This window comes from Ranitomeya imitator, chromosome 4, assembly GCF_032444005.1.
Source record: "Ranitomeya imitator isolate aRanImi1 chromosome 4, aRanImi1.pri, whole genome shotgun sequence".
Taxonomy (NCBI): Eukaryota; Metazoa; Chordata; class Amphibia; order Anura; family Dendrobatidae; genus Ranitomeya; species Ranitomeya imitator.
Window position 1 is genome coordinate 264,620,080 of NC_091285.1, and position 15,740 is coordinate 264,635,819.

The 15,740-nt window shown below is 38.8% G+C and overlaps 1 protein-coding gene across 1 annotated transcript in view; it reads right to left on the bottom strand.

Annotated features, from left to right (window-relative positions):
• TRHDE (thyrotropin releasing hormone degrading enzyme) overlaps positions 1–15,740 on the bottom strand; it is a 1,712,820-nt gene that overhangs the window by 145,012 nt on the left and 1,552,068 nt on the right. The window contains exons 13-14 of the mRNA XM_069764587.1: positions 14,543–14,690; positions 1,732–1,829 (exon numbers count right to left, since the gene is read on the bottom strand). Coding sequence (XP_069620688.1) covers positions 1,732–1,829; positions 14,543–14,690 — 246 coding nt within the window. The remainder of the gene's footprint in view (positions 1–1,731; positions 1,830–14,542; positions 14,691–15,740) is intronic.

Consider the following 15,740-nt stretch of genomic DNA (forward strand, 5'->3'; position numbering starts at 1 on the left):
CGAAGGAAGGAAGGTTCCCGGTTAGTACCAGGGCGCGTCCGAGGGTGAGTATAGCAATATTTTTTATTTTAATTCTTTATTTTACACTTAAATATGGATCGCAGGGCCTGAAGGAGAGTTTCCTCTCCTTCAGACCCTGGGAACCATTGGAAACCCAATGCACCGCATTGGGTTTCGAGTTTCGGCCGACCCTGACCCCGACTTTTTTATAGGATCGGCCGATTTCACTCGACCCGACTTTTGAAAAAGTCGGGTTTCGTGAAACCCGACCCGATCCTATAAAAGTAAAAGTCGCTCAACACTACTTTGCGCTGGTATATCACAGAAAATTCCAATAAAGTACATTTAAATTTTGTGAGTGCAATGTGGAAAATTTCAGTTAGTATGAATATTTCTCAAGGCACTGTATATATACATGTGCATATATATATATATATATATATATATATATACTTGAACTCCATAGCGCCGCCTGTTGGAAGTAGCGATGCTACAAGTCACAATCAACCCTTTAACAATTCTTGCAATATGACTTAGGATAAGAGCCAAATCAGTATCTCCATTCACAGACAAGGTGTTTCGGGCAGTTTGCCCTCGTTAGTGTGAAGCATGAGAGCTGATTTGGCTAGCTGAAAGGCTCTGGACTGAGGTCTAAACGGTAAGGTTTCTCCTTGTGTAGAGTGAAAAACCAGCTCTGGCATTATCAAGGTAAGGAGGCTTGTTTGCTGTGCAATGCTCCTCTGGGAAATGTAATATGCAAATTGCCTCTTCAGAGGAAAAGAGGACTTGAACTCTATTGCCCCACCTGTTGGAAGTAGTGATCCTACAATTCACAAACAACCCTTCAACGAGTCTTGCAATATGACTTAGGATAAGAGCCAAATTAGTATCTCAAATCGCGGAGTCTACATAAAAATGCTTATAAATTAATTTAAATACTATTTATTAGTATGTTTTTTTAAGAAACCAAAATGTCAACATGTTGATTTCAATCTAAATGTTTTCAAAGACATTTGTGCATATGAGGATGCTCTAGTGCATCTTGGATATATGACAAGTGATAGGAAAAATGAAAAGTTCATTCAACCAAAAGACTTCACATCAGAAATAAGTATATCTGCGACACCAACGTTACATTCAATGTATGTACAAGCATTCTGGTACCCAGCGATAAGCATAAGTTCAAATCTCAACATCACTTTGAGGTCGTAACTCAAGAGATAAGCAGAACATTGTTTGCTTTAAAAATGTCATGCAGGGGAATATAAATCTGAAAGATGCTGGGCCTTAGAGAAATGAAATATCAAACAGGAAAGACAGGAGAAAAGGTGCATCATGCTGCTACAGTCACACTGTGTAACACTAATGGAGCTTTCTTCTTTTGAAGCTCATTGTATGGCTTAGTATAAAAGATAAACTCCCTTAGGATTCAGAAGAGTAACTACAGCAGAAAATATGTGAGAAAAAGGAAAACATAGGAAGAGACAAATAACAAAAAGCTTCTGAGTAATCCTTGTCAAAATATTTTCTGAACTTGAGCATGCAAATGATAGAGAATCAGGAAAAATATTCCACTTTATTTACAATTTAACACAAGTTCTGTCTCAGAGAATAAAGACACAGAAAATGCACTGAATTCAATGAAGGACATAACAAGTTCTCTTATACAACTCTGTAACTATTTCTTCCTCTTAGCTATTCTTATAATCTGAATAAAAAATGATGTCATACTCTGTTTGGTAAGACGTCTGGATTATTGACCCATTGTGTCCATTAACAGGCCATCCGAGTCGGAAGTACATTGTGGCCACTTGCTTCAATACATATTCCTGAAAGAAACATACACATTGCATTAAGTATTTATTACTTTTTCTAAGCACTCTCATATAAATAAACAGAGGAGGCAAATGCATACAGTATCTCTTATTCTTTCAAACTGCTACATTTTATGTGCTAATGTTTATTTTGTATTATGGTTTAATTTGCAAAATGTTTAGTAAATGTGCAAACTTTTGGCCACACTGTCCATCAATTACATTTGGTCAGCTAGTATAGTTTTTAAAGATTGTTGTTAATCTTTTAAATTCTTTTTGAATTGTGCCTCATTCTGGCACAATGCTTCTAATTATGAAATGTTCTTTAATCATTATGTTCCTGTGCACATTCTGGGGGCTCTGGAAATCAAACAAAAATGTTTTTGTAACAACCAAACTTTGATGATGGAGCATTGTTTGTTTTACCTAAACAAAATTTCTTGTTCTGTACAATACACCAACACCTTCCCTATTCGATCAGCTATGCTAAACATTTAAGATGTCCCAGATGAAATGAGTATTTATGAAATGATTATTGGTTACAAAAAGAGGTCAGTGGGTCTGACTGAGTTGAAATTTGCAAAACCATGCACATTTTCCTGGAAAATTCAATTAGCAGTAAACTTATTCTTCATGTATTGAACGTCCCTTTTTATGCTCTAGTATTCAAAGTCTCTCCAGACCCAAGAACATAATAAGCGGAACATTTACAGAAACCACAAAAACTTATACTCACCTCATTGCTCACTTTCTTGACACCTCCACTGCTTGTTGTTTGCTGTCTGGTCTTTAGATCCACCTATTCTTTCCCTTATCATTAGATGCATGCATGTCCTGGTCTGTTTAATCTAGGCCAGTTCTTCAGACTGCAGCCAAACCTCAGAGGTCATCGAATGTCATGTGCCATGATATTATGGACATGTGATGTACAGTGACCTCTGATACCTGGTCAAAGCCGTAAGTTCCACCTATAGTGACCAGGCTGGAGCTATGATGGCAGAAAGAAGAAAACAGGATGACAGGCAGCAGCATCACTGGGAAATGTGGCTAGTGACAGAAAGAAGAAATAGCTCTGAGGACCAGATAGCAGGCAGTGAGCATACAAAAGACCAGAAAGGTGAACAGTAAGTTGAGTATAAGTTTTTCTTTCTCAAAGTTCTGCCTGCCATATACCACTAGAACTACCGCAGGTTTCATAATACCTATAACTAACATTAGGGGTCATTTTGACCCCCATTCAAAAGTACTGACTCTGGAGTAAAAATAACTTTTTTGCTGCCAACAAATTAAAGAACATTTATTTTAACTTAGTAGGAACAGTGTTAAGATCAAGTACAGCACGCATTTTCCTTTTACATGGTCATAGCATGAAGATGAAGAATGATCTCCCGTTTGCTAATTTTACTCCCAGTTGCTGTTTATAGAGTATAGTTGAGTTTATAGCTGCTTAATCAAGTTCATTACAGAACACCTGAACAGGCCATCTGCGGCTTCCAGATTTTGTGGGGTACTTTCGAGCCATCTGGTCTACTGTGTCCACTCCAACCTTTGTTTTATTGTAAAATTGTACCGTTTCCATTTATTTTTCTTGTCGTTTCCAACTGCTACATCTTGGTAAAGGCTACTGAGCAAAATGACATTCTTATTTGGCTTACCTTGTAAACTGTAAGAGTGATGTCACCATTCTTCATCAGAGTAGTCTCAAATGTATTTGTTATTAAGAGACTTGCCTACTACTACTTTTATGTATGGGGTCAAATTGACCCCTTCAGTACTTATAGGTATGAATTGTAAAATACGGGCCCCTGAAAAAGTTTCAATTCATTTTTGTGTCCTAAAATATACACTACCATGAATAAATAAAAGTCACAAAAACTCAGAACTCATTTGTTAACATTTTAGAAATTATAGGAAAAAATAGCAAAAGGGTCAAAATGACCCCTCCGGTAGTTCTAGTGATACAGAGCAGCAAGATAGCAGCAGATTGGCCAATCAATTTGCTAAATCAGCACAAAGCAAATTTTCAAAACAGTATTTTTCATGATACAGATATTTTTAGTATAAACTGGGGGTAAAAATGTTTTGAACGTTTTAGTTTCAGGCACCAGCCCATATCTCACCAGCCACTACTACTGATACTACCATCATTTTCAGACTATCATCTTGGCTATGTCATGCATAAATTTGATTTGCAACTATTTTGCAATTGATTAGTTATGCAGATTCTTTTCATGTCACTGCAATCTTACTGTTTTGTGCCTAAAAATGTAAATCTTTTTTTTAATTTTTTTTCTAAAACCACCTTTAACTTTTAACACCATCTGAATCATTCTGGGCATGCTCTCAATCATGTTCATGAATGTCTCAACCGAAATCTAATCCCAGATCATTTCTTCATGTTCCCAAATTTAGTATAGGATAGTAATAATCATCGCGCTACTCTATATACAAGTACTATCGGGAGTATTAGATCTGAGTAATGTCAGGAATTATAAGGAGGAAACTTACTATAATTGTGCCAGAGATCCGGATTGGACTCCATGTGCTTGTTAGAGGATGTGGTAGTCCAGGTGATTGATAGAGGATGTGGTAGTCCTGGGGTACATTTTCCACTAATTAGAAGAGAGTTTGATTCATAGAGCTTAGTGGGGCTTAGTAGTGACCCTGTTAGGCAAAATGGTTCGTGTACAAATGGACTTACTTGGGTCACAATAGATGGTGAATATTAGATGGTATGGTTCGTGGACCCTCCGTGTGGGAACTTCACCAATGGGGATCGAAAAATGCTCCTAGGGGCATCTGCCACATGGTTTGAAACTGGTAATTTTCAACATTGGTAGTTTGCTATTATTGTTTTGATTAGATATTGCTGGTTTTGTGGACGGGGCAGGTAGGAGGCCCAAGTTTTGTGCCTTAGTATACACAAATTTGGGTTGATGTGATAATAGATCGCCAATATGTTTTGTACCCTGCAGTATTGGCCAGTGTTTCTGTATTATATTTCTGAATTTTTTGTCAATTTCAGTTGGTGAATTAATTTATTAGCTCATCAGTCGACTTCAGTCTGTGAATGTTCCACCATTTACTTTCATCAGCCTCTAATTGAATCCCAAATAATCCAAACATTCACCCCAGCTGTAACTAAGAAAGGGTGGTAGATACTTCCTCTATATAAGGATGGACTTAGACGCAGATGGCAACCACCCTGACAGAGATGGCTGGCGTCCCTTGAAACACTTTGGTTTAGCGTTCATTTTGCGCACCGTCCTTCCTCCATTGATGACATCACCCAAAACTCCACCCCCTCCTTTCCCGCGGCATCCTCAGCGTTGCTTCCGGCTGGGGCACGCAAAAACTTGCCGGCTCCCAGCCAAGCGGTCAAATGCTAACAGCTTACAAACTTATTGGTCATTGGTTATTGGTATTGGTTATTTCATGTTCCCAAATTTTATGCATGCTGATGGTAGGCACTGGCATTCTCCCACGGCACAGGGTAGATCCCAAGCCTTGTCTGTCTCTACTGTCGCCCATTTTGCTTTGGCCGCAGTGGGAGCTGCTCAGCAAAGATGTTGGTCTCAGCATCTTGCCCTGACTTGGGCAATTTGCTTGGTTACTGCTGGCTCTCCAGCCAAATCTATAGTAACTAGCAATAGGCAGCTGCAAACATGCTTTCCAGAGGCTAAGTTCAGAAATCACCCTACTGAGCATGCTCGTGAGGTGGCGACCTCTCATTGGTGGACGGTAATCAGTTACTCAGGTGATGTGGCAGCTCTGGGTTGGCCCACAAGCAAGGTTCTGTCTGACTGAACTTGAAAAGGAATGTGTAAAAGGCTTCCTGGAGCGTGCATTGGCATGCTATGATCATTTATATCATATGTGTGTGTGGAACATGATGGTATTGTGGACTTGTATGCGTGTGCTCAGGGCAGGCTTATAGCCTTTAGAATTCTGGCACCTCTAGAGAGGAGTTTGGGTGAATTCAGGGCAGGCGTAAAGCCTTTAGAATTTTGGCACCTCCGGAGAGGAGTTCATGTGCGTGCACACACTGTGATTGTGTCCACTACCAGTTCCCTTGCCCCTGTGAGGGTTGCGTTCTCCTGTGAGTTTAACAGGGTAAGTGTTTAGCACCATACCAGCTCTGTTACTGTGTGCAAGTAACACAGCTCTACTGCAGAGCATCTTTTCCATTACTGTGTGAAAGTGACACAACTTTATTGCAGAGCATTTATTCTGTTGCTGTGTGCGAGTGACATAGCCTCGTGTTCTATACACTGTGTGACGTGTAACTCAGTGCGAGCTAGCTATCGGTCGCTGGGTGTTCTGCCGTTGTTAATATAAGCTGCAGTTTTCCATCTCTGCACGGTGGACCCCGGGTTGCGATTGCACTTCATCATAATTTATATTTATGCGATCCGCCAACCCTAACAGCTAATCTATGCACTTGGGTACGTATACAGTTTTTTCTTCAACTCTAGCCCACAAGTGTTCAATTCGGTTGAGATCAGGGGACTCTGGGGACCAATCCAACACCTCTACTTCATTGTCATTGAACCATTTCTTCGCTGATCTCGACTTATGCTTTAGGCCGTTGTCATGCTGGAACATTGTCATCCTTTCATACCCATAGTGCTCGAGTGTACGAAGTAGCTCATTGTGTAAGATAATCACATATAGCTCAGCATTGAGACTACGATTGAACCTGGTCAAGTATTCAACACCTTTGGCTCTGAAACAACCCCATATAATTAGCCTTCCACCATTGATTTTGACCATCCTTCCTTTTATCAATCTGTTAGCTACTTTTTTCCAACCTATGTGTACCCATCAGAGCCTAATTTATTGAATTTTGTCTCATTGCTAAAAATCATCTGTTTTCCTTCTTCTACTGTCCACCTTTCATACTTTTTTGCAAAATCGAGTAGACGCTTCTTATGCTGATATTGAAGTCGAGGCTTCCTCACATTTATTTAGGCCACCATTGCAGACTTGTGCAATGTGTCTTGCACTGTGATTGCATGGAAGCCTGTTGTCACTATTGCAAATAAAACCAGCCACCTCCACTGCTGTGTTTAATGCACCAGAATTGATAGACCATTTCATGAGCTGACTTATTGACTCTGATATTTTGGGTAACGTCCATGAGTTAGCTTTATAATGGATAGATGTACTTAGTTTCAGTTTCTTCCAGCTGCCATGGCACTATCATGATGCTGTTTTCATGGCCAAGAGACCATTATTGATGAGCTGGATAATGCTGTTTCTTTTTTCTTGGGGAATCTTCTTTATGGCTGCTCCTCAACTCGAACCAATGACCTTTCACTTGGTAATCAACCTAATAACACACTGAGCCATTAAGGAATGTGAGAATAGGTTGTAATTTGTAGCATACAGGAAAAAAAACTATTTTTCCACCACAAGGAGCAAAATGGTAACAATGACCTGACATGACAAAAATCTGTATAACTAATCATATCCTAAATAGTTGCAAGCCAAATATATGTATGAGATAAACAAGATGAATGTCTATAAAAAGATGGCAGTCTTATGTTCGAAGCAGTAGTTGATGGTGAGATATGAAACCTGAGAGTCAAATGTTCAATACACTGTCACTGTTTTTGCTTAAGAGTCTATTTGAGCAGAATTTAAGTAAGACAGTTACTGGGCCTATATTAATGGCACTTCAGTATCATAACCAATCCTACAATCAAGCGGAAACAAATGCCAAATATATAGAAAACTTTACATACTTTATTGAACATATACAATACAATACACATTAAAAGATAGGGGATACAAGTACAAAAATCTGCAAGTACAGAATATTAAATTATCTCATCAGATGAATACTGTATAGATTATTACACTCTATATAGAGAATATTTATATACAGTGAACGGTAAATCTTAATATTGAGTGAATCAGAAAGAACTATTATAAATCACCAGGGTGTTCCAAGGGAAAAAAGTGGCTCTTAAACAAATATGTCAAGTAACAATTAATGAAGTCAGTTTCCTAGAGGACCCTTGATATATCAAAAATACTTCCTGTAAAATGATAATGCTCACATGATAGCACTGAACTGCTTCATTTGCTTATTAATATCCCAAACAATAAGTGCCAAAGTGGTCAATATGGGTTCAATACTTGGTTTGGGGAAAGATAGTATTACTATTTTCGGTTAGATAGGTATTAATTATTCATTGTCTCCAACATATTAAAGCGCCACGTGCTCCATATTAGTTCAATACCAAAGTTGGAGGGTTATTAATAGTGCAAATGTGTATGCATTACACTGATCACTCTGGTATAATTTTGCTTGGGACAATAATAAGCTATTGAGTAACCCTATGCTTACATTGTAAAGTTTTCTATATATTTGGCATTTGTTTCCGCTTGATTGTAGGATTGGTTGAGTAATTGTACTGAAATTAATTTTCTGATCTCTAATAATAATTATGTGCATTTTGGGATATTGTTGTAATGTGAAAAGGGAATCTGTCAGGTCCCTCATGCATCCATCACAACCATTAAGCTTGAGAACCTTTTTCCTGCTTTCAAAAATGTCTTTCATTTAACCAGTAAATCTTTACAAATGTGAAAAACCAAGTCATATAGTGTGGATATGTTAATTAGTAGATATGAGCAAATTGATTAGATGCAAATTGAATTTGAGTTATGTCTTTTCCATTTAAAGGTTCGGGTGAACTCAATCAATGTGCAATTCAATTTGTGAGAATCACCAAAAAAACTCCTTACAGCTTTTTACACACTGTAGAAGATTGTATCAGCCACAATGTTGAATATATAGGGGTGAAAAGATTGTAAAAAAGTAATTATAGTGTTTAATTTTTTTTTTTAATTATTTGCTTCTGGCAAGTGTATTAGTGGGGGAGAAAGTGGAGGCCATTATGGAATATAGGGTGCATCACTCATCTCAGGCAATTCAAAAAGATGACACTTCTATCACCGACACTTTCGGTTTGAATCAGTGTTCTGCATGTTCACAAATAACTTAGTGGAATAATTTTTAGACCATTTTTTTTAATTTGCAAAAATAATGGCCATTGGTTACTATACACTTACCATTTGTTTCTATATTCAGGTCACTTTCACATTTCTAAATCTGTGTTTGTGTTAAAGAGCTTGAAAGGTATTGGATATAGTCTTAGGAGACGTGGAAGCTTTGCATTATTATTATCTGTGGCAAATCAATTGAATGCCAATTTTATTTCAGCGAAAAATTTGTTAAACTTGCAAACTTCAGTTTCAAAACAATTGATTATCTCTGCTCATTAGCTTAAGGTACCTTCACACATAACGATATTGTTAACGATATCGTTGCTATTTGTGACGTAGCAACGATATCGTTAATGAAATCGTTCTGTGTGACAGCGACCAACGATCAGGCCCCTGCTGGGAGATCGTTGGTCGCTGAATAAAGTCCAGAACTTTATTTCGTCGCTGGACTCCTGCTGACATCGCTGGATCGGCGTGTGTGACAGCTCTCCAGCGACCAAACAGCGACGCTGCAGCGATCCGGATCGTTGTCGGTATCGCTGCAGCGTCGCTTAATGTGAAGGGGCCTTAAGACTAGTACAAGTAGATATAATTTCACCCAGACTAGTACAGCTTCAGATGCTGGAACCATATTTCCATGAGCATAATCGAAGTGGAACTAACAGGCCTTGTCAAGTCTAGAATGTTGTTAGTAAGAGATTATGCTTATAGTGCCAGTGAAGCCTGCATACTCGTATAATCCAGAAGGTATAGTAAAATTGTTCCCAAGATGACAGTGTCATCTACAAGAATGTCATTCCTGCCCAGGGTAGCAGAACTACAGCATCTAAAGCCAGTCAATTCTTGGTGAAATGAAGCTGAGATGCATTAGTCCAGGCTAATTTGCAAGTGGTTTATAATACAATATAATGTAAATTGTTTCTACACATATGAGAATATTTGTCTGTAATATCATGTACATTATTTGAAAGCAGAAGTAGGGTTTTGCAGCTCACCAGTAGCAGTTTGATAGTGATGGAGACATTGAAGGATTCATTTACCATATATACTAGTGTATAAGTCGACCCGAGTATAAGTCGAGGCACCTAATTTTGCCTCGAAAAACCAGGAAAACATATTGACTCGAGTAAAAGCTGGGTATGCATTGTCTCCTAATCCCTATTCTGGTATGCAAGGTTCCTCATCCCCATTTTTGTATGCATGGTTCCTTACTCCCATCCTTGTATGCAAGGCTCCTTTTTACCATCCTTGTATGCATAGCTACTTATCCCCATCCATGTATGTATGGCTCCCATGAGAAAAACACACTCAAAAAAATAAAACTTCCTACTTACCTTCCCTGCGTGACCTCGCAGCATCTTGTTCTGGCTTCCAGCAACTTCTGCTGCTGAGCAATCACGTGTCACTACTAATTAAGATAATGAATATTCACCTGTCCACTCCCATAGGTGTTGAATGGAATGAATATTCATTTCCTTAATGAGCAGTGACATGTGATCGCCTGGCCGCAGGAGCTGCTGTAAGCCAGAATGAGATGCTGCGAGGGAGTGCAGGGATGGTAAGTAGGATGTCAGGACGTCAGCTGTAGATGTAACTGTGCGTGCTATAAGAGAAATGAATATTATTTGCCAGTGTATTCACTTATCTTTAGCAGGGGGAACAGGCTTTAGCCGCAGCCGCTGGCTCCTGCCTCCTGTGACCCGCCTCTCCTACTGAAAAACTTGGCTTATACACGAGCATATACAGTAGTAGAAGTTTTAAATTTTTTAAAAGATAAAAATTAATAAATTAATTTGTTTGTGTTGTATGATGGTATGGTATGGTATGATGATAAATCCATTATATTTATTAGCCTATCTAATCTGTCTCTTGTTATACAGTTACAGGGCCAATTCCTTCATGACAGAATTATGATGTAAAAGTTTTGAAAAGTCACAAAATTAGGGGAAACACATAGTTGCAATTTTGCAACTTTTGCCATTCTCACTCCAGTATCTCCCAGCGCTGACAAAGTGGTTGTGGCTGGGGCAGAACAGGTGTGTGACAACCACTTCTCCTCAAATTCATGATGAGCAGCGGCATTCACTATGCCACAACTCTTATTCCAGCATGGGATGGAGTATGATTAATTCGCATCACAATAAAAACATGGATGCAGGAAAATGTGGTCAGTGCTGTGGATGGCCGTTTCAGATAGAGCAAATCTTCAACAGATTCTGATACCAAAGGTTTTTTAAGAATTTTTTTCAATCTCCATTGACATTGTTTAACCCCTTTCTGACCTCGGATGGGATAGTACGTCCGAGGTCAGATCCCCTGCTTTGATGCAGGGCTCCGCGGTGAGCCCGCATCAAAGCCGGGACATGTCCGCTGTTTTGAACAGCTGACATGTGCCCGTAATAGGCGCAGGCAGAATCGCGATCTGCCCGCACCTATTAACTAGTTAAATGCCGCTGTCAATCGCAGACAGCGGCATTTAACTACCATTTCCGGCCGCCCGGCCGGAAATGACGTCATCGCCGACCCCCGTCACATGATCGGGGGTTGGTGATGCTTCAGAATAGTAACCATAGAGGTCCTTGAGACCTCTATGGTTACTGATCCTCGGCAGCTGTGAGCGCCACCTTGTGGTCGGCGCTCACAGCACACCTGCAATTCTGCTACATAGCAGCGATCTGATGATCGCTGCTATGTAGCAGAGCCGATCGTGCTATGCCTGCTTCTAGCCTCCCATAGAGGCTATTGAAGCATGGTAAAAGTAAAAAAAAAAGTGAAAAAAAAAAAATAAATATTTAAATCACCCCCCTTTTGCACCAATCAAAATAAATGAATAAAAAAATCAAATCTACTCATATTTGGTATCGCCGCGCTCAGAATCGCCCGATCTATCAATAAAAAAAGCATTAACCTGATCACTAAACGGCGTAGCGAGAAAAAAATGCGAAACGCCAGAATTACGTTTTTTTGGTCGCCGTGACATTGCATTAAAATGCAAAAACAGGCGATCAAAAGAACGTATCAGCACCAAAATGCTATCATAAACATCATCTCGGCACGCAAAAAATAAGCCCTCAACCGACCCCAGATCATGAAAAATGGAGACGCTACGGGTATCGGAAAATGGCGCATTTTTTTTTTTTTTTTTTTTTTTTTAGCAAAGTTTGGAATTTTTTTTCACCACTTAGGTAAAAAATAGCCTAGTCATGTTTGGTGTCTATGAACTCGTACTGACCTGGAGAATCATAATAGAAGGTCAGTTTTAGCATTTAGTGAACTTAGCAAAAAAGCCAAACAAAAAACCAGTGTGAGATTGCACTTTTTTTGCAATTTCACCGCACTTGGAATTTTTTTTCCGTTTTCTAGTACACGACATGCCAAAACCAATGGTGTCGATCAAAAGTACAACTCATCCCGCAAAAAATAAGCCCTCACATGGCCAAATTGACGGAAAAATAAAAAAGTTATGGCTCTGGGAAGGAGAGGAGTGAAAAACGAACACGGAAAAACGAAAAATCCCAAGGTCATGAAGGGGTTAACACTCTTTTTCATGAGTCAGGAAATTCTGACTGCAACACACCCTCTCATGAAGGCTGATCTTGGTGGATCAGGTCCATAATGTTTAAAAGCAAAATAGAATAAATACAATTTTAATAGGCAAAATGGTAATAAAATTATGAAATAGATTGTTTTCTTAAACTAGTTGCATCTTCTAGACAATCTGCACTTAATTGTTCAAGTCAGGTAACAAAATAAAAAAAAAACTGCTTACTTACTTACTAAGTCCACTTGAATGAATTAAGAAGATTACAGCAGTAAAAGAGTAGGAGAGGAAAGTAAGTATGCAGTTTTTTTCTGCAACAGATTAGAGCTACTAAGAAGTGGTTGTCAAGTAGTGGACAGCTCCCTTAGAATGATTAAAGGGGTTGTACATGCTTGCAATGAAAGCCTGCAGTCTTAAGGCCCCTTCACATTTAGCGACGCTGCAGCGATACCGACAACGATCCGAATCGCTGCAGCGTCGCTGTTTGGTCGCTGGAGAGCTGTCACACAGACCGCTCTCCAGCGACCAACGATGCCGGTAACCAGGGTAAACATCGGGTAACTAAGCGCAGGGCCGCGCTTAGTAACCCGATGTTTACCCTGGTTACCATGCTAAAAGTAAAAAAAAACAAACAGTACATACTTACCTACCGCTGTCTGTCCTCCAGCGCTGCGCTCTGCTTCTCTGCTATCCTCCTGTACTGTCTGGGAGCCGGAAAGCAGAGCGGTGACGTCACCGCTCTGCTTTCCGGCTCACAGCCAGTACAGGAGGAGTGCAGAGCGCAGCGCTGGAGGACAGACAGCTGTAGGTAAGTATCTAGTGTTTGTTTTTTTTTACTTTTAGCATGGTAACCAGGGTAAACATCGGGTTACTAAGCGCGGCCCTGCGCTTAGTTACCCGATGTTTACCCTGGTTACCAGTGAAGACATGGCTGGATCGGTGTCACACGCCGATCCAGCGATGTCTCCAGGGAGTCCAGCGACGAAATAAAGTTCTGGACTTTATTCAGCGACCAACGATCTCCCAGCAGGGGCCTGATCGTTGGTCGCTGTCACACATAACGATTTAATTAACGATATCGTTGCTACGTCACAAATAGCAACGATATCGTTAACAATATCGTTATGTGTGAAGGTACCTTTAGTGATTGCAGACTTGCATCCTGAGAATGCATGTGGTGTCAGTATTCACTAGTATTACTGCTGCAAGCAGGAGGTCATGTGATCCAAAGTATTTGACTTGCCTACATGCAGTCACATGCCGACTAGACGTGATCATCCTCTCTAAGTATGCAAATCGTATACATGCAGTCACATGCCGACTAGACGTGATCATCCTCTCTAAGTATGCAAATCGCATACATGCAGTCACATGATCACCCACTCCTACTGGCAGTGCTGGTGAATCCTAACAGCAGGCTGTCACATGCTATCAGGATTCAGAAGTTTACAGTCACATGAAGTAACTGCAGACTTACATTTTAAGCTTGGACAGCTTATTTAATATTTTAGCCTTTTGTTTGATTTTCAAGTTTTTTTGTGCTTGATATACTGTATATTAGATTTGAAAATTCCTGAAAAGCACAGATCATCAACATAGTAAGAGCACAATGATAAAATGCTACATTTTTATGACCATAGATGTTTTCTATGTCTGACTCCACAATTAATGCAGTTTCTCTCACTTTGTAAAAAAACAAATTTGCCTGGAGGCTCCAGAGTTATGTTTCCATTTTACAGTTACAATTCTCTTTTTCGTTTATGAGCATTGTTTTTATGATACATTGGGAAAATTATCCCTTTTGTAGGCCACATTCTCAATATTAGCTATGGGAAACAAAATCGTGGTCTGGTGAGGAGCGCTGAGCTGAAAATGGTGGAAGCAATAAAAAAATTTTAAAAAAAATTTTTTTTAGTGCAGAGCTTTATTGAAAGATAATCGACACAGTGTTTCAATGGCGCTCTGCTGTCTTCATCAGATCTTCTTTTATTTTACATTCTCAATATTGTCTTTATTTGAACTTGGCATACAAAAGTGATATATTTTCCCTAAAATACATTGATGCAAGATTCTCTATAAAACAACCTTAAAAAAAGACCAAAAATTAAATAATGAATGCTTCAGTAAACCAAGGTTTTAAACTTATAATAGGAAATAGTTTATCTTTTACACTGAATATACTGTAGTCCTCGGTCCGGTCCAGCAATTTATCTAGAGGATAAAGAGCTCGGCTTGCTGCATGCCAGGGAAGAAAATCCTTTTCTTCAGAAAGGTATCTTATAATCTCTAGAGGGATATTTTGTGTCAGATATCCGGCCCTGAAAATTAAAGAATTATATAGATTAAATATTACATTGTAAAGTTTGGTGTGAAGATATTCTGCAAATAGTAAAACAACCTTGTTCTTGAGAGGCAAGTAACATATTGGAGGCATTTAAAATCTTCATCTAAAAACTTATCAAGTGATCTTCCAGATATTAATTATTCTTTCTGACATTCATCAGTAAAAAAGGGATGCCTGTCACTCTGTCCCTTTGAATCTTTTTTAATGTGAATATTCACCTATTCTTTTTATTGACACTTGTTCTCTTCATGCTTTTTACATTTACATTGACTGTTTGATCTACATCAAAAAGAAAATCAAATAAAACAGTTACCATGAATACATAGCAGTGGCGAATATTTGAGAATGATAATAAGAGTTTGTTCTGGTTATTTTATTTCCCCTGTGGTCTGTCTATGGATGTTCTGCTGTTTAAGGTTGAAATAAAGATGCAATTTTTTTGTATTGCATGCATGAAAAATAATGCCTGTCTAATATTGTGCGCTATATAGGCAAATCATTTTCACCTTCATTGTTTTACAAGATATAATACTCATTGCAACATATAAGTATAGATATAAGCAAAGAAAATTAGTGTCTTAAAATCTATTTAATTCCTAAAATTCTACTGCCTTGGACATCGCTTGAATGAAAAAAAAAAAGAGGTGTATGTACCAAACACTTAAAATATTGGACTACTGGATTTTCTTTGAACTATTTTAAATAGATGCTGAGTTGCTAAAAAGGAATTATGGCAGGACAAAATACAGGACATTTTATCAGGGAGTTGGAGTTAATTGAGGACATTGGCATAGATTGGTTAATGGGTTGATTGTATTATTTCCATAAAATTCCTTATTGTGGTTTAAAGTGAGCATAAAATGAGTTAATACTGGCATGTGATAAAAGGTCAATTCATAGGTAATACCAAATAGTCTAGAAGGTTAAGTGTTGTAAACCGATCCATAGCTGGAAAGTGTAAATATATTTAAAGTTTAATTAACCTCTTAACGACCGCCGATACGCCTTTTAACGGCGGCAGTTA